The sequence below is a fragment of the Sparus aurata genome, chromosome 11 (genome assembly GCF_900880675.1).
Source record: "Sparus aurata chromosome 11, fSpaAur1.1, whole genome shotgun sequence".
Taxonomy (NCBI): Eukaryota; Metazoa; Chordata; class Actinopteri; order Spariformes; family Sparidae; genus Sparus; species Sparus aurata.
Window position 1 is genome coordinate 14,959,196 of NC_044197.1, and position 19,979 is coordinate 14,979,174.

At 43.8% G+C, this 19,979-nt stretch overlaps 1 protein-coding gene across 1 annotated transcript; it reads right to left on the bottom strand.

Moving 5' to 3' along the window:
* Window positions 1-12,357: 12,357 nt before the first annotated feature.
* dmrta2 (DMRT-like family A2) lies at window positions 12,358-15,398 on the bottom strand. The gene is made up of 2 exons (XM_030432370.1): window positions 14,525-15,398; window positions 12,358-14,143 (listed from the first exon to the last, which is right to left on the bottom strand). Exons 1-2 carry the CDS (start codon window positions 14,964-14,966, stop codon window positions 13,257-13,259), a joined length of 1,329 nt encoding a protein of 442 aa, XP_030288230.1. The 5' UTR covers window positions 14,967-15,398; the 3' UTR covers window positions 12,358-13,256.
* Between the last annotated feature and the right edge of the window lie 4,581 nt (window positions 15,399-19,979).

The following is a 19,979-nucleotide window of genomic DNA, read 5'->3' on the forward strand; positions in this document are numbered from 1 at the left end:
CAAAGGACAACAAACAGCAAATCGCGAGGGGAAGAGAAAGAGGAAGAGGAGTGATAAAACGTCTACGTGATTGTGAGGAAGATGTTGAGGAGGAGATCTCACCAGGAAAAGAGCGCCAGAGAGGGGAGAGCTGTTTCCTCACAGACCTACTTCTGTCAGTCAGTCCAACGCTGCTGAAAACGTGGCGAGAAGCCGCTGAGACGCACGTATGCACTTGGCAGACAACAACAAATATAAGAAGAAAGGAAAAAACATTAAAACTGTTTCTTTGTGTGTTGGCGAGGGGATCAAACAGTTCCTGGAGAAAGTCTCTAAATTTAGTGTTCTGCACTTTAACAGTGATGTGCTACGTGACAATTTGTGTGTGCGTCTGTGCGCGTATTCATCTGTGTTCATGTGTGTGTGTGTGTGTGTGTGTATAAACTGCATGTGTGTTAATGTTTTGAGCTTTACTATGACAGTGGAAGGTTGGGAGCTCATCGTGCTTGACAAGACAGACATGCTACATCCCCTGTAGGATTTCATGCACACACACACACACACACGTGAGACACACACAACAAATCATATGCACACATGACACACAAACAAAAAATCAGAAGCAGCCCAATGCAAACACACACACGCGTTCTCATTCCAGCACACCTTATCTGCCCCAGCAGTGTTGACTGACACTCTCCACTTGAGGAGATTAAGTGTGCTCATGCTGTGTCGGCACAGCTTGACGTCCATTTATCCTCAAAACTCATACGAAGCGTCTCTGTGCGTTCCGTGCCAGCCGCGTGTACACGCCACATGCACGTCCCTCAATTCCACTGAACACACCTGCTACTTCATCATCGCTGTCGTCATTGGCGAGAACAAAAACTGGCGGTTGCGGCTTTGCCTTCCTTTGCGCTTGAATCGGATGTTTGCACGATGTTGTCATCTGTGCGCTGACTTGATTTCAGGACAACTGGCACTGTGAGTCTGTGTGAAAGGTCCCCCATCATGGATTTTCGGTAACTGCTATTCTTTTTTAACATTTTGTAGGTATGTGTTTTTCATCCAACATCAGCTGTGTGCTGTTTAATTGCCACACAGAAAGAAGGAGCCTGTGGCGCTTGTGGATCCAACAGCAGCAGATTTAACCAACACACTATAAATACACACAGGCCATCTGGATACTTGCAGGGTACAGATAACTCACTGGCAACTGCTGCTGGTCTCTCTTTATGCCTGTTAACATTAGTATTTTATTAATTTTTACCATTTTACAGTCTGCTGAGATAATAATGGGGCAACGTGGGCTATACCAGGAGCCCTCATGGGATGAAGTGAGTCTGTAAGGACCCAATTTGGTTTTATAACAACCTCTTTTTGTACTATTTGGTCTGTGGTTCTGAAAGTGATATCCTAGGTGTCCTGCCAAGTAGAGTTGATGGCAGCTGCGTGTTGGCTCTGTCATATGTGTCCTGGCGTACATCAAATGTGAGCTGGTAAAGGTTGGAATACCAATCAGGCAAAGGGGACAAAACTCCACAAGGTTCACTGCCAACTTTCTAGCTTCAAACAGTGTTCTGGGGACCTTATTTTCCTCTGAGAACAGCTTGTTTATTCATTTATGGAAAAGATAAATGTGTAAAAATAAATAGATTTAATTATTACCTCATTAATATTGTCAATATTAGAATTCTGACTTTTAGTTTCTTCTCCAAAACTACAAAGCGCCTGTTTAAAATATTAAAGGTGCAATATGTTGAATTCAAACTCAAAACAAATAGGGGGCAGCATATCACCAGAGTAACCGCTAACTGTAGCTTTATTTATCATATTAGCTCGGTTTGTAGCGCATCTAGTTGGCCAGGAGCTCGGAGCAACAAAAGAATGTGAAAGGTGTTTACACCACAAGCACATGGGCTTTGGACTGGGTCAGGACGGGCCTGGCTGGTGGCTGTTGATAACTTTGGTTAATTTATTAATCTTTTGGACAAGAATTCTTGCATATTGCACCCTTAACCTCAGAAAAACGTACATTTTTGTATTACCTTAAACGAAGTTGTGTTTAATCAAATGACTACAGACGAGCTGAATTACAGACAACCTGGGACCAGGAAGTATTTCAGGAGAGGAATACTGGTTTGTTTCTGTGTCTCAATGCATAATGAAGCTGCCATCTATAGTCTGATGCATGCTCTGTACAGGAGCTCGAGAGACTTAACTACACATTCATTCTAGGGCCTCCAGACAAGTAATCCCAACCACAGTTTTAGCCCAGATAACGCCACCTAATTTGTCCGGAATATAGAGTTGCTGACTTTCCCCAATTTGAGATTACTAGTGCATTGCCCGTAGGAAGCATGTTTTCCTAAAGAAAAGTGGGAGGTTAAGTAGCTTTTTCATGGATGGCCAAATGAGGCTGTGTTTGAAGGTGGGACGTCAGGGATATAATTGGCTGTTTTTGACTAGTTTTTGATTATACCATTATATTTCACCTTAAAAACTATTTACCTTGCCTTACTTGGTGTAATTATTTTTAGCACAACCTCACATGTGTGACTGTACAGTTATTTTTTCATTTTAAGGTACTATATTAACACTATGGACCTAAAATCACAAAATAACATAAAATCAGAGTAGAAAAAGTTTGTTTTTTTACTGTGAAAACCACAAATATGTTTAATGAACCAATTGCATTAGTTACAATGCAAATATAAATTGTTGTTTACTAAATTGGTGCATAAGTTTTTGAAATTTACAAAGTTATGTGTAACTATTTACATTTAAATTCAGGCAATGCCTCAGGCTCCTCAGCTCATTCCTGCCTGTTCCACATTCAGCCGTCTCCTCCTTGGTTTGCCTCACAACACGACTCCACTACACACTGAACACACCACACCAAATATTACATAACACACTAACTATACACTCCAAACACGCTATATGTCACAAATCTCTCAACTCTCAAAACTCGCTATATCTGTCGCCGTCTCCAACACATCACTGCTGCTGTCAATCATCCGCCAATATCCCTCCCACATCTTCCTGTTCCTCAACAACCAAACTTGCTGCTTGAACACTTTAGTGACAAAAGCACATTTTTACTGTTTCTTCTTGCACCAGACATAAAGCAAACGTAACGGCAATGTTAGCGAAAAAGCGTGTTGGACATTATTTACCCTAAATCCTGTTTTGGACGTGCCAGTGCATCTGCTCCGTCAACTCGGTAGGTAGGCCGTGTGGGTCGGTTAGCGGCTAGCAGCTAGCTAAACACGAACATCCACAGATTCCGATCCCACTTTGTTGACCGCGCGTCTCCGGATCTCCTCAGACCCGAACAGACTCGGTCTGGACTTAATCTCATTACAATCCACAACAGTCAGTTTAGATGAACAGAACAGAATGGGACCGAACCGCCTGCAAAATCCCGGTCCAGCTCGCGCCGCTGCAGGTATAAATCCACTTGTGACAAAAGCACATTTTTACTGTTTCTTCCTGCACCAGACACAAAGCAAACGTAACGACAATGTTCGCGAAAAAGCATGTTGGACATTATTTACCCTAAATCCAGTTTTGGACGTGCCAGTGCGTCCGCTCCGTCAACTCGGGCGGTGGGCCGAACATCCACAGCGCGTCTCCGGATCTCCTCAGACCCAAACAGACTTGGACTTGTTTCATCTCATTAATCCACAACAGTCAGTTTAGATGCACAGAACGGAACCGAACCGCCGGCAAAATCCTGGTCGAGCTCGCACCGCTGCAGGTATAAATCCGCTTGTTTCTTCAGGTATGTCGTGGGCTTGAGCTCTGCAGTGATTGGCTCTGGTGCGCGCGTGGCCACTGTGTGCAGTGATTGGCTCTGGTGCGCACGTGACTATAGTGGCTCCGGTGGACAATGCTCATGGAATTTGTAAAGCATTTATGAAATAATGTATTAACGGTATCATTGCAGTCCAAGCAAATGCTAAATTGCACGCCACTGAACCACGCAGCAGCCATGTTGAAAGTCTCAGGTCAGTCTGATCCTGATCCGCAGAAATATTTGACACACACACACAGACAGACAGACAGAGATTCCGTGTATTATAGATAGATAATCAAATGACAAACCTTTTCCGCCCTTAGGTTGTAGTTGTAGTTATTTTACAGATACCAGTTGCTTCCTTGCAAACTTCAATATTGTGGACAGGTTTCTTTCTTCCGCTGCCTCTCTGAAATAATCACAAAATGTACAGTGTGTGTCACATTGTTTCAGCTGCAGACCGACAAAACATAAAATGTGTTAAAATCAACGTATTGCATATGATTTTTGTTGTTTTGTTTTGTATTTGCAATAACATCAAATCAAATAATGGGGTTGGGATAAGGCATTTACAGTACTCTGTGCACTAAATACCTGTTTTCTTGCCATGAGATTGTGCATGAAGAGCTCGTAATTTTAGCAAATCAGGGAACTGAGTGTAACTGTTTGCACTTCATGACTGTGAGTACCATCCTGCATTATAGATTGGAAGACGGTGATGTTACTTATCGAGTAATCAAAGCAACGAAGTCCAAGTTCATCATAATTCTTACAAATCCAGTGGTGGGTGACATTGTATAGTTCAATGAAGGCTCTCAGTCAGAAGCACAGGTTGGTCAACAGACGCAGGCCAAGGCATCATAGGACTGCCAGTGGGCTAACAATCATGTTAACACCAATAACATAGTAAATAGGACTATTAATCACAGAAGACATTCAGCTTTGGATTTATTATTATGGATTTATTTTACAATACTCATCAGCACGGTATTGGCAAAAAATAAAGTGAGTCACTCACACGTAGCTTTTCAGACATATTAAGATGTTGTGTTTGACACTGAGATCACAATTTGTCAAGTTCTATAACATTATCGGGGCCTAGGGGTGGATGGGTAACAGGTTCTATTGAAATAGAATAGCTCGGAGCAGCTCATTGAAAAGGGGAAAAAGGAATAAATGAATGTGAACAATTTAATGTTTAGGACTGTGAACTTAATTTATAATGTTAATGATATAACATTGACCAGATCCCGAGGGAGGCTGGGGACATTGAGTCCGAATGGACCATGTTCTCCACCTCCATTGTTGACGCGGCTGTCCGGAGCTGTGGCCGTAAGGTCTCCGGTGCCTGTCGCGGCGGCAATCCCCGAACCCGGTGGTGGACCCCGGAAGTAAGGGTTGCTGTCAAGCTGAAGAAGGAGTCCTACCGGGCCTGGCTGGCCCGGGGGACTCCTGAGGCAGCTGACGGGTACCGGCAGGCCAAGCGTGCGGTAGCACGGGCAGTCTCGGAAGCAAAAACTCGGGTCTGGGAAGAGTTCGGGGAGGCCATGGAGGAGGACTACCGGTCGGCCTCGAAGAAATTCTGGCAAACCATCCGGCGCCTCAGGAGGGGGAAGCAGTCCTCCACCAACACTGTTTACAGTGGAGGTGGGGAGCTGTTGACCTCGACTGGGGACATCGTCGGGCGGTGGAAGGAATACTTCGAGGATCTCCTCAATCCCGCTGACACGCCTTCGATAGAGGGAGCAGAGGCTGGGGACTCAGAGGATGACCCATCCATCACCCAAGCCGAAGTCACTGAGGTAGTCCGTAAGCTCCTCAGTGGCAAAGCACCGGGGGTGGATGAGATCCGCCCTGAGTACCTCAAGTCTCTGGATGTTGTGGGGCTGTCTTGGCTGACACGTCTCTGCAGCATCGCGTGGCAGTCGGGGACAGTGCCTCTGGACTGGCAGACCGGGGTGGTGGTCCCCCTATTTAAAAAGGGGGACCGGAGGGTGTGTTCCAACTATCGGGGGATCACACTCCTCAGCCTCCCCGGGAAAGTCTATTCCAGGGTACTGGAGAGGAGAATTTGGCCAATAGTCGAACCTCGGATCCAGGAGGAACAATGCGGTTTTCGTCCTGGCCGTGGAACACTGGACCAGCTCTATACCCTCCGCAGGGTGCTCGAGGGTTCATGGGAGTTTGCCCAACCAGTCCACATGTGTTTTGTGGACTTGGAGAAGGCATTCGACCATGTCCCTCGTGGCATACTGTGGGGGGTGCTTCGGGAGTACGGGGTCGGGGGCCCTCTGTTAAGGGCCGTACGGTCCCTGTACTGCCGGAGCAGGAGCTTGGTTCGCATTGCCGGCAGTAAGTCAGACCTGTTCCCAGTACATGTTGGACTCCGGCAGGGCTGCCCTTTGTCACCGGTTCTGTTCATTACTTTTATGGACAGAATTTCTAGGCGCAGCCACGGGCCGGAGGGGATCTGGTTCGGGAGCCAATGGATCTCATCTCTGCTTTTCGCGGATGATGTGGTCTTGTTGGCTCCTTCGAGCCGGGACCTCCAGCATGTCCTGGGGCGGTTTGCAGCCGAGTGCGAAGCGGCTGGGATGAGAATCAGCACCTCCAAATCCGAGGCCATGGTTCTCGACCGGAAAAAGGTGGCCTGCTCCCTCCAGGTGGGAGGAGAGTTCCTGCCTCAAGTGGAGGAGTTTAAGTATCTTGGGGTCTTGTTCACGAGTGAGGGAAGGATGGAGCGTGAGATTGACAGACGGATCGGTGCAGCGGCCGCAGTAATGCGGTCTTTGTATCGGTCCGTCGTGGTGAAGAGAGAGCTGAGCCGAAAGGCGAAGCTCTCGATTTACCAGTCAATCTACGTTCCGACCCTCACCTATGGCCATGAACTTTGGGTCATGACCGAAAGGATAAGATCCCGGATACAAGCGGCCGAAATGAGTTTCCTCCGCAGGGTGGCAGGGCGCTCCCTTAGAGATAGGGTGAAGAGCTCTGTCACCCGGGAGGGGCTCAGAGTAGAGCCGCTGCTCCTCCACATCGAGAGGAGCCAGCTGAGGTGGCTCGGGCATCTGTTTCGGATGCCCCCGGGATGCCTCCCTCGGGAGGTGTTCCTGGCATGTCCCTCCGGGAGGAGACCCCGAGGAAGACCCAGGACACGCTGGTGTGACTATGTCGCCCAGCTGGCCTGGGAACGCCTTGGGGTCCTCCCGGAAGAGCTGGAGGCAGTATCCGGGGAGAGGGAAGTCTGGGTGTCCCTGCTCAGGCAGCTGCCCCCGCGACCCGGCCCCGGATAAGCGGATGAAAATGGATGGATGGATGGATGGATATAACATTAACATATGAACATAACATAAGAATGTGAACTAGTTCATCTTAATAATGATGATAATCCATTTATTTTATATAGCATTTTTCAGGTACACAAAGACACTTAGACACACAAAGACACGGGTTAAAAGCAAGCTTAACATTGATAGTTGTTGGAAAGTTTCACTGTTTCAAGAAGAAGCATCCACTGCCATATCACCAGACTTTGGAGCAGCTTTGTTCTTCAAGATGTGACACTCCTCAATTCATTGTGATCACTCCACCATAAAAAAAAAAGTTTTTTCTTGTGTAGGACTAAAACTCCGTTCTGTTGTAGAATTTAGAATTTTCTAATAAATTAAATTTGAAACAAAACTGAAAATTCTCAAACCTGCACGAAGTCCAGATCATGAGCAATGCTCAAACTGGTGCTGATCTATTCACTCAGCAGGAACACAGAGGTTTAGATTTAGAGAAGTGGAAGCTTTGATGTGAGACGGATGTCACATATGAAGGTCTGAAAGAAAGAAGGAGAAGGGGGCAACATGTGGAGGGGCGAGGGTGGCGCCGGGTGCTCCCGGGGCAGAATGATGAAGGGACCCTTCGAAGGACAGATGGGAATGAGATTCCCAAATCAATACCATCCAAGGGTGTTTTGTTATTAACGCATACAGCAAGGAGCCCACGCTCGATACTCCTCACCTGACTGCTCACACACACACACACACACACACACACACTTCTGCCTATGCTTTTATCTCCCTTCCTTCCCTCAGTCACACATCTTCACACTCTAGTGACATTTTATCCGACAGTGGGAAGCACCCCAGTTCTGAAAGCTCTTCACTTACAGTGCATGGAGGGAAACTGCCTGGGCCCCCGAACCCTCAGGGGCCCCACAGGTCTCAGGTTCATTTGTTACTCTGTTTGTGTTAATTTGATAACAAGAAATTTAATTTTGAGTCGGCACCGTTTAATCACAATAGCAGCTATCTTTTAAAATGAAACAACAGCCGTCAGTGTCAATGAGTTCAGCTCCTGTTTACAGCTCCATTGTTATTTTTTAAACTGGTAACTTTATTATTGAGGCTACAAAGCTGTAAATGTCTGAGTGCACACTGTAGCCCAGTAAGACAGCATTTATTCATTTTGTTTATTTTTCCAAATGTATTTTACTGTAAGTGTACTGGGATGTAAGAGTCAAGGCTTGGAAATCAGCGCAGAAGTGCACAATTGTTTTCGTCTCAATGTTGTTTGTTTTGCCGTTATCTATTTGTTATTCTGACAGTAAACCAAGCAGCGGCTCTGAAAATGAAAATGGGTTTTATGTATGGAGTAATAACCTAAATGGATTTCTCCCTCTCTCTCTCCTTCTCTCCGCGCCGCTCGGGGAGCCTGTGGCCATTTATCTGCCAGTGTCTAATTATTCATTAGTGAACACAGAGAAAGAAGCATGAAAACATAGTTGTGCATTCTCTGCAGCAGACCGGCGTTGCTCCCGTGCTCCTGCCTCCTCCTTTCTCTTTTCCTCTCACACTCCTCAGCCTGATTTTCACACATTTGGGGCCACTGAGGTCAAGCATCCAACATCTGTCATAACACAATATGTTGTACATGTGGTGCACCGTGATGTTCAGCTGGTGTCTCCAAGTACAAAAGCTTAAACATGCCAACCAGATGGTTTATCTTGAGGTGTTGCTGTCCGCTCCTGGAAGCCATGTTGTTCACCACCCATTATATAAGTCACCAGTAACTGAGCAGAGACAAACACTGTTCGATCTGATTAATTAGGCTTACGGAGCCAATCCTGTTTAGGTTTTGCAAAGGCGCCACAGAGCTCTTTCTCGGTGCACTGCACAAAAGTGGCCAGCAGAGGTCAGTGTCTGATCTGCTCGGAATCCAAGCCGGTACCTGAAGTGTTTACTGAATGTTCACACACAAGCACAAATCAGATGCGGCTCTGTGTTTCAGGCTTTTGTCTCATCTTTTTGGGTTATAAATCGTATTCATCGTGTCATCATTTGTTTCAGTTACATTGATTAAAGGTCAAATTTGGGAATATAAATGTGTTTAATACTCCAAAAATAACAACACTGCAGATTATTTCTTAGAGAAGACTGCCATCTAGTGGTGATGTCTGTGTTGCACACAAAAGAAGGGAAGCACTTCATAATCACCAGCATTAATAAATGGTACATTTATAGTCAATTAAACTTTAGTTAATACTGTTTTCTACTGTCAACAAGCAATGACACATTTCATGAACCGTTTTTAAGAAAATTGTCTACTGGAAAGTTCTAATGATGTTTTTTAGTCCTTTACCATTGCTTACTAAATGGTTTATAAAGCATCTTTAGCAACTTTAACACCACTATGAGCTGTGATCATTTGATTTCCTGCTCTGTTTTAAATGATGACCGCTCTGCTGGTTGTTACTCTGCAGGGTCCTTCTGTACTGTAGGATCCTGAAGGCATCACTGACACTGTTTGTAAAGACATGAAGAAAAAATATAAATTTACAGGATGTGATACACAATAGGGGTGGGACAAAACATCCATGCAGCAGTATATGTTTTTGCCTTCTCTTGCAATATGATTAACGACACATGGGCGCCAGATATCGATGTATTTACTAAAACATGCTCTGGACAGATTCCCCTGTCAGTTTGACTTCCAGTCAGTCTGCTTCATTACTCCCTGTGATGTAAACTTCTGGCACTTAATTTTCACAGAGTTAAAAGAATTTAAGGGCCTGGTTGTAATCATCCTTTAAAAGTTTGTAATTGATTGCCTTTTGCCAGTTGCTGTCATTGTTTGTGATAAAGAGGCACTGAGCTAAGACTCAATGCACTTTCTAATAACAATAATAGCTTTATTTATATAGCACCTGTCATGCAAAAGAAGCACCCCAAAGTGCTTAACAAAGACAGGATAAAAGAATACAAAAGATTTAATTGTAGCAATAACAGGTTAACATAAGGAGCAGTTGTTTTAATTAGAGAAAAGGAAGCAGACAAACAAATAAAGAGAAAAAAGAAGAAGAAGAAGAATGATGATAATAATATAACAGTCTTGACATAAGACACTAAAAGTATCAAAATGATGCAGCTACTCCACAGTAAAAGCCAAATTAAAAAGATGTTTTTAATTGATTTTTTAAAACACCAGGGGAGTTTGAAGCCCTGAGGCTGTTCCACGGTTCAGGGCCATGATGGCAGAAAGCAGCTTCATCAGACTTTTCGTGAAACATTTTCGGAACTTTAAAACAAAAGGTGGTGGAGGATCTGAGGGCTCTAGATGGGATATAAAGAGAGAGGCAACCACTGATGTAAGAAGGAGATTATGTTGGGATTTGAAGATGATCAAAACAGACTTTCAAATCAATTCTAAAATAATTGATTTTCAGTGTTCCCACGGGGCTTCAACTCAGTTCATGTCAAATTCTGTCACAGTGACACCTCAGTACAGTGAATTAACACATAATTCCTGCATTTTCCTTTCCAGGGCTCATTTGTAGGCCATGTTTGCATTGTGGGAAACATGTCGTGAATCTGTCAGTCCCTACATGGGCCTATTTTACCTTCAAGGTGTCACAAAAATAATGTTGCAAGACTCGTATTTGTCAGAACATGTAGTTTTCATGCTACGGACTGTGTGTTTCAGCCTAAATATAGATCAAATCTTACAATAAGCACTGATGAAAAGGTCCCTGTGGGCTCCAGTCCCAGTCCTCTACTTCCTCTCTCACCTCTCTGCTTCTGTTCCAGTGTCGCACACCTGATTCACGCTCACCCTGTTGTGGCACATTTGCTTCTAACCTCTCCACCAATCAGCGTTCAACATTTCATCAGAGCGTGGCGGTAGTAGCACCAGCTGCCTGAAACTGACATAGAAATCCTGCAGGTGGCGCCACTGCTCCGTTGAAATGTCCATCAGTCTCTGGAGGCAGTGACCGGATGGAGGAACGTGTTATCAGAGGCTGAACACCGTCCTACACCACAATCTCCAGAATCACCAGAGAGTCTGCTGTGGCGTCCAGTCGCACATCAGTTTTTACAGAATGATATTGTTTTTTAACATTTTTATGCAAGGATTCGGACAGAATGGTGTTTGATGCCTGTGTGGGTTTCTTCTCCGCCCTCAACCCTGCAGAGTGTGAATATTCCCTCCTGCAGGTTTTCACATGTGAGATTTGATTATGTGAAAATAAATAAAGCTTCCGTTGGCTTCATATTGTATTGTCTGAGCTCGATCTTTACATCTTTAAATCTTCTTTTTTTTTTTCTTCTTTTTTTAACATTATTGTCGGATCTGTATTGTACTTGTAGGCTATTTGTACAAACAGCTGCTCTGTATTTTAGCAGAGGGTAGGTATCTATATACAATTATTTAGCGTTTATCGGACCATTAGATTTAGTGAATAGCTAAATGGATGCACAACCCGAAACATGCACAGCTGAAACTGACCCCGCTGTCTACTGGAGTCTGTAATGTCCTTTTGATAATAATAATGATAATAAAAGTTATATAGTATTACTCCCTGTCAATGACGACATTTACTACCGCTCTAATACGCGTGTCTGCTGCAATATAAGACGTGTTAGGAAGGAGAGCAAGAAGGAAGACACATTGTCTCTATTCACACATGGACAGTTTTCTTTTATTTATTATTATTATTATTATTATTATTATTATTATTATTATTACTACATGTTTTAGTGCAAAAAAAAAAGAAAAGAAAACACTTTATGAAATGTGCAAAGTGCGGTGCTTCACTCAGGTCCACGTCATCCGCATGATGTTGACGGGTTGTGATAAAATAAAATTCAAAATAATATATCATTGTGTTTTTTGGGGGGATCTTCAGTGTAAAATCAGACATAAACTAAGGCTGCATTCACTGAATTGTTCTTAAAATCTATCTATCTATCTATCTATCTATCTATCTATCTATCTATCTTATTTTATGGCTGCCGTTTCCTACATGATTTAGTAGTTTCAGATTTACTGTCTGAGGTTAAGTATTCGAAGTTTTTTGTTTTGTTTTTGTTTTGTTTTTGTTTTTTGTTTGTTTTTTGCCTTTTTTGCCTTTTTTGTTTTTTTCAGAAAATAAGAATTAGCAGCCAGAGGCGGAAACATTTTTTTTGACACATTCTGAGTTTTCCCTTTTTAGTTTTCGATGCGAACCTTCCCAAACGGAAAAAGCGCCACACATGAAATCTCGACGGTAAAATAATAATAATAACAATAATAATAATACAAGTCTCCACTTTTCTTTAAAATAACATTTATTTCCAGCATATTCATACAATGTGACAGCACAGCTTGTAACATTTGAAGAGGAACTGACTTGATCCGGCACTTTGTCACAAGATATTGGCGCTGACTAACGGATAAATGAAAAAGTCAAATATAGCATAGCATTTTTTTTTTTTTTCATATTACCAAATGCAAGATATAATACAGGCAGGTTGGAAAGGAACTACATAAAAAAAGAACGAAGGTGAGAGAAATGAAATCATACATGAGCGACAAAACAAGAGGATGTCATTTTTACACATTAGTTTTACATCAGGAGAGAGGGAGTTACCATCTGAAGGCTACATGTTATAATAACTTAATTTGGCCTCGTTTTATATCGTGAGGGAGATTTTTGAAAAACGAGACGCACTTCAGTTTCATCAACCAGCTGAAAAACAGTCACATCTCTCATATTGATAAATCATTTATTCGTCTCTTTATTTAATCTTAAATCCTGCACAAAAAAATACAAAATAAAAGCACATAGGTATATGTTTCAGCCTTTTTGTGCAGCTGGGTTTTATTTTTTTTATCTATTTATTTTAACTTTCCCAGCTTGGTCGTGATTTATTCTGGAATGTATAAATATCTTCTTTTTTTCAGCTTCACGTTATTTTCATTGGTGGGATAATCAGGTGGGGGAATGGACTCAAACACATAAAATCATTTTTGAAAGTTACACATGTGAGTTTAGTTTTTTTTTTTTTTTTTTTTTCCCCCTCTCAGACCATTTGACTACAAGCCAGATAATCCTATTATGTACAGCAGACTGTAGCCAGAACACATCACACATTTTTTTCGCCAGAATATTCAACACTTGTGGCTACAAATACAACGGGAGTGTGTCTCTGTGGTCGCTCCGGCAGCCTCACTGTTTCTCTGGCGTGTTGTTGACCAGAGGCCCGTACAGGCCGCTGGCGTAGCCCTGCTCCTTGTGTAACATTGTCCTGTCCCTTATCAGGTCGCTAAAGGCGTAGTCCATCGGGGGTCTGAAGCCCAGGGTGGGCATCAACCCGGTTGTGGAGTAGGGTGTCATGAAAGCCAGTCCCCGGCTGTGCGCAGAGTAGGCCAGCCGCAGCGGGTTCAGTCCCAGGTGGGTGCCCAGGGGATAGGTGCCGGGGTCGGCGCCGAAGTGCGGGGCGTTCGGCTGCAGAGGAGAAAACGCAGAGCGGTTGCTGAGCGTCATGGCTCCGGGTAACATGGGCCTCGTCGCGGCCGTCGTGGACGCGGAGGACGGAGGGGGCTGCTGCGCGCCCTGGAGCATCCTCTCGGCCGTCCACGTCTCATCTGGCGCGGCCTTGTTGGAGCCCTGAGCGCCGCTGTTGTTGAGGATCTGCTCGATGGCCTGCACCACGTCCTTACCGCAGCCCTGCAGGACGAGCTCCAGGACGCTGCGCTTGTGGCTCGGGAACACCCGGGTCAGGATGTCAATGGCGTTCATGTGCCGGGAGGCCGCGGAGGACGGGGATGGCTCCTGTTCGTCTTTGTCGGTTTCGGAGCCGGAATCGGAGCCGAGGGAGCTGACGGAGCCGGGGGTCTCTCCTCCGTCTTTTAAAGGCTTGGACACGGGTGAGCCGATGAAGGACTCGCTGTCTCCATTCTCTGAGCCCGAGCCTCCGTGCCGGCCGTCTGGGGACGAGATGCCCGGGGCCGAGTCACTTTCGGTGGAGGCAGGTTTCCCACCGGTCTGCTGCGCGGTGGAGGAGCCGGACAGCTGATTCTTTGGGAACATCTCATACTTCTGGATACTTGAATCTGCGGACGCAGTCAGGACATCACAGTGTGTAAGACAGGGAGACAAAATATAACGTTACAGCCTGCTTAGAGAGGGGGTCAAAGCCCGAGGTTTAACCAGCAGAGGAACGAAAACCTGAATGACGCAGCCGCAGTTTAACACGTGTCTATTAAACAAACTGCAACATGGACAGATGACACTGCACCAAAACTATAATAACATACTGAGCAGTGTGCTGCACCCACAGAAACAGGCTCCTCACAGTTTATACAATAAAGGAATAATCCAGATATTTAGGCCAGCTTTATCTTAATCCCTCTGACTGTTCTTATGTTTTGGGGGGATATTCCAGCAGCTTTGAAGACTTTCTCTACCTGCTCTTAAAACAACTCTCCACTCACCTGAGTTGCTCTCGCTGCTGACAGAGCCGAACACCTCGTAGTTGGGCCGTGGGGGGATAATGCCGTTGGCGGCGGCCAGGGCGAGTCCCTCTGCCGTGCCGTAGAGCAGCTGCAGCTCCCGGGCTTCGTTCTCTTCCTGCGCCTGCTGCCGCCGCAGCGCCACCTGCGCCGCCATCACCCGCTGCCTCTCGGCGATCAGGGTGCACTTGGCGCACATACAGTCCTTCCAGCGGCAGTAGCGCTTGTGGCCTTTGAGCGCGGACACCACGCCGTGGTTCCTGCAGCGGGCACACTTCGGGGTGCGCGGGTACTTGTCCGCGGCGCGCAGGATGAGCGGAGGGCCGCGCAGCAAGCTGCTGGCCATGGACACCGGGATGGAGGCTGCTGACGGGTGAACCTGCGAGGCAGAGGAGACTGTGGGGAGCTCCGGTCTCAGATCCATTGTCCGTGTTCCTCACTGACACAGCTGAACTATAAACGAGAAAACTTTTCTTTTCAAATAAACGATCTGTTTTGGTCAAACTAGCGACGAGACGTTCACATCTGCTCAGCTGTTCTCAACATCTCTGGGCAACAGGTGAAGTCAGCGGCGTGTCTGTCTACTGGCGAGGCGATCGTGCAAGAAACAAAACAAAAACAAAAAAAACGACCTACGATCGAAACTCTGATGGTAAGTGTTCAGTGAGGAGAAGAAGAAGGAGCCAAACTGCGAAGATACAGTCGACTTTAAATCCGAGCAGAGCAGGAGGCGAGAGGAGCGATCATTCCTCCCCGACAGAGAGTTCAAACTGTCCAGGAGGAGCCGAGCTTGTTACTCGCCGCAGCCTGAGACACTAACTTCCTCCAGAGATCGTCAGTGGATACAGATCCCTCTCTTCCCCCCCCTCTCTATTGTTGCTCCTACGTTTTCATTAGACAAATTTGACAACAATGTGGCGTCTGTCATTGGCCAAAGGGGGAAGGAGCAATCTGATTGGCTTGCCTCTTTTTTTTCTTTTTCTTTTTTTTTTTACAACTGTGTCCACCTGAGTTCTTCTTCCAAAATATCAAGTGTTAAGAATCTGAAGGGAGTTCCCGGAAAAGCTAAAAATCGATGCTGTGCACTTTCTTTTCCCCCCCAAAAAAGAATTTTATAGATTTAAAACAATAGACTGTGTTCTTCTTCCATTTCTGAGAGGAGGGTGCGCTGCCAGACAGGACACTGAGAAATAAAACAACAACTACAAAATAGCCCTAAAATGAAGAAACGTCTCGTCCCTTCATATGACTTTGTGTATATTTCTGAAGTAATATTCTGCTCTCATCTGGCGACATGATCGGTAGATGTGTTAATGATTTTAACTACAGACTTTTAGGGCTTGTAGCTCTTCTTCCCCCCCAAAAAAAATAAAGATGTTCGTGACTGTAATCTCATCAGCCTTGGAAGGTAAGTATGGTTTATTTTATTGATACGAGAAAAGAAGAGAAGAGAACATTTGATCTGTGAGGCAATAAGTCTACATTAGCCAGGAGGTTATTTCTTGAGGGGCAGAAAATGAAGATGTCGATGCGGAGAGTTTAACTCTGTCCGAATCAGAACCTCGTCGTCTGGTCCGCTTCACATGCAGCCTCACGGAAGAATATTTAAAATGTAAAGTTACAAAAGAAGTATTTGTTTCATTAAGTAGCCTATATTTAAGAGAAAAAACACGAGAGTAACCTTATATTCAAAATAATATTGTTACTACATTTAAATCATTTCCTGAGTCTTTATTTCGTTTTTCACTTGCAATGTGACAAATACCTCAGATGACAAAGATCGATAACGATAATTCTCGGCTTGACGCATTTTGAAGAATGTTTTAAAAAATATATAGCCTATATATTTGATTTTTTTTCCTGCAATCTGTTTCAAACGCGTCGCGCCGCACAGCCACACCGGTGTGTGTGTGACAGGTTTGTTTTGATGCGCTTTTGTGTATTTAATCATTGAGTTAATTACAGAAACGAAACGAAATCATTTCACATGTTTAATTGTTTAATTAGCATATTGTTTGGCTAAACATTGTTGTAAATGCGCACACAGATTCCTAGAAATAATTGTTATTGTTGATTGTATTATTTTATAGTTAATGTTTACGTCTGTATTTTCTCAGCCAAACAAATATAAACTATTTATTATTATTATCAGTATCATTATTATTATTATGATTATTATTATTATTATTATTATTATTATTATTATTATTATCATTATTATTATCATTATTATTAACATTTTTATTATTATTATTATTATTAGTAGTAGTAGTAGTAGTAATATTGTTGTTATATTAACAACAACAAAAAATAATGATTTAATTAAAGTAATTAAATAAAGTTGTCTCTCGCCGTCCACGTTAGAATCAATCTCTCCATTCGATACTATATAGAGACATAAATATAACAAAATTATATCATTTAATTAATGGAAAAAATAATAATATGTGATTGAAGAAAGAAGATGTTTCTGTCGTTTTTCTTTATTCTTCATTCATTCATTTTAAAACTTTATCAGCGGGAGAGAGAGAGAGGGAAAGAAAATCACCTGCTCTGTGCTCTCATGTAGTGATTCTGTGGGACTCCTGCCTCCTGTTATTACCTGGCTGACGGTAATACTGTAATGCTTCCGGAGATTTGAAGAGTCGACGAAGCGCAGGGCGACAAAAGGGCAACTCAACGCAAACCACCTGCTTCCTCACCTGTTCGCTCGGGGGAAGAGAGATAACTCGCGCGGCTAGTTGAATTCAGATTAAAAAGTTATAGATGTTTTTTTTTTTTTTAATTCATTTATTTTATTTGTGGGGAGAAATCAACAATTGTCAGTCCCTTAGAGGATGATGACGACAACAACAACAGTCTTAGTGAAGAAGCTGATGAGGAGTGGAAATGGCTGCTCTCTGGGTTGTGCCCTGCCTCTCTCTCCCCCCTCTCCTCCCCCCTCTCTCTCCCCCTCTCTCTCCTCCTCCTCCTCCCGGGCTCATTGTTTACTTTCTGAATCACTGTAAGCAAATGCCATCTGTTTCCCTCGCCGCTGTCATCTGCACCTTAATTACCTAGCCAACAGGCTAATAGAGACGATATTAAAACTACATCTTTTTGACATTCAAAGTAATTATCTGCATGGGGGCGACGCTCGGATGCGGAACCGGCGCGTCCTAGCGTCCTTGCATGGTAAAATGATAGTAGCGAGCTGCAGAGGAGGGCCTCTGCGGGGAGATTACAGGCAAACACTCTCACCTCGAGAGGAGGGATTGGAAAATTTAAAAAAGAAAAAAAAAATGTGTGTCTCATAAAAGTTTAGCTGTCCTGCCAGGAAAACAAAAAAAAATGGAACAGTTGAAGACTTGAGCTGATTTATATATAAATATATATATATATCACCAAAATCTCTGCTGATGATGAGATTGATTTTTAAAGCGGCAACTGACACGTGTTCGTTGAATATATAGAGAAAGAATCAACGCGGCTCTCGCCAAACGTGAGTTTTATTCTGAAGGGGGGGTTTCCGCTTAGATTAACTCTCTACTTTCGACTCATTTTTTTTTTTATTCGAGAGAAATATGCATTATGATAGGGATTATGTACTCTATTATTCCTCCCTGGGCCCAATTAAAAAATGTTTTTTTTAAAATGCCCACTCCCAGCACCACCACCTCCCACCCCCTCCACCCAACGCGCAATTAAAAGTGACTGTGAGCACTTAGAAAGATCCGACATTCTTTGAAGCACTTCATTAGGCCTATGCATCAGAAAAAACTGCGAGATGCTTTTCACTTCTTTCACGAAGGCTACAGACGAGTGGGTTTTTAACACCCTTTTAAGATCACAACAAAGGCCATGCTTGACCCAACATATGTAGCAGCATGTTTCCGCTGCCCTCCCTGCTCCCCCCGGTGCGGATTTTCTAGCGGTCTATCCCACCGCCGCTGCCCCGCCTGCAGCCCGGCTGGGCCCGGGTCCCCTCCCGTGCTCTCCCGCTGCAGCAGCGCGGCTCCGTCACACAGAGGCAGAGGTTAGAGTAGCAGTTAGACAAGAGGCCACCGAGAAAAGAAACGCACGGGTTTTTTTCTTCCCTCTTTCTTTTTTTTTTTTTTTTCTTCACACAAGTATTTACACGCTTGACGGGCACCACCGAGCGGGCCCGGGTTTTACACGCAAGAGGCTGTTAACCTGCCACTTCACACCAGCTCCACCGCGGCCTGGATCAGGACAAACGCATTCCTTTAAGGGCAGAGTCAGGGGAGCAGTGGAGGCTTGCGGGGGAGGGGAGGACACGGAGAAACACATTGTCAGGGTCGTTTATGGCCTGCTGTTTATATATACTGACACACAACAGCGACACAAAGCTTTACAGGAACGTGGGGTTGATTTTTAATCACACTGGGGGATACAGGGGTCGTCATGTGCGCACTATTGTCTATTAATGACACGCGAGAGCTGCAATTAGTCATTATTAACAATTACACTAATATGAGTGGATGGTGGCAACGGATGGAAGATGTGTTCAGGGTTTTTTACTCAAGTAATCGTGAGTAATAGAAAGTAAAAACACAAAAGTCATACTTGTGTTAAAGTCTTCAACTTGGATGTTAAATTCCAAGTGTTCGGCAGCTGGCAGAATGAACTTAGATATCAAAAGGGCATGTATAAGTAAACTACACACAGGATCAGCTGATCGGCTCCAGTAATCAGCATTCTGTCTGATAAAAAAACAAACAAACAAAAAAAAAACAATAAAACATAGTAAGGGATTTATAGATTACATGGCCTTAAGACACATGTGACCTGTGAAGTTACTGGTAAAATTCAGGAAGTCGGCTACAAAGAGGTACAAATTACAAATATCTCAAAATTGTTTGTACAGCACTCGATTAAATGTACTTAGTTACATTGTTCGCTGAAAAGATCCCGAAGATCCAAAGTTAAAGTACGATTACAAGCTATTCAAAGAGGTATCCAAAATTATATCGAAATTATATTTGCTAAAATTAAAGTTATTGTGTCAAAATCTGACTTCGGTAAAAGTGAAAGTCACTCATATGAAGAGTGCCTGAGTAAAAATATCAAAGTCTCTGATATTAAATTAACTTAAGTATCAAAAGTGAATGTAAAAATAAATGATACAAAGGGCTGTTGGTTCTGGGTCGACTGATAATCGGCTCCAATATTCGGCATTTTCTTTGCCGAATAAAATAAATTCACTGATGCAGCATGAAATGTGTCAAGTAATCGAGTACATGTAGTGGAGTAAAAGTACAATATTTGCCTCCAGAATTTAGGAAGTAGCAGAAAATAGAAATGCTCAAGTAAGAATAAAAGTACCTCAAAATTGCACTGAAGTAAAGTACTCGAGTAAATGTGCTAATTTTAGTAATATGAAGAGTTATCAGCTGAACGCGCCTAAAACCTGAAAAATGATCGGTAACGTATTCTA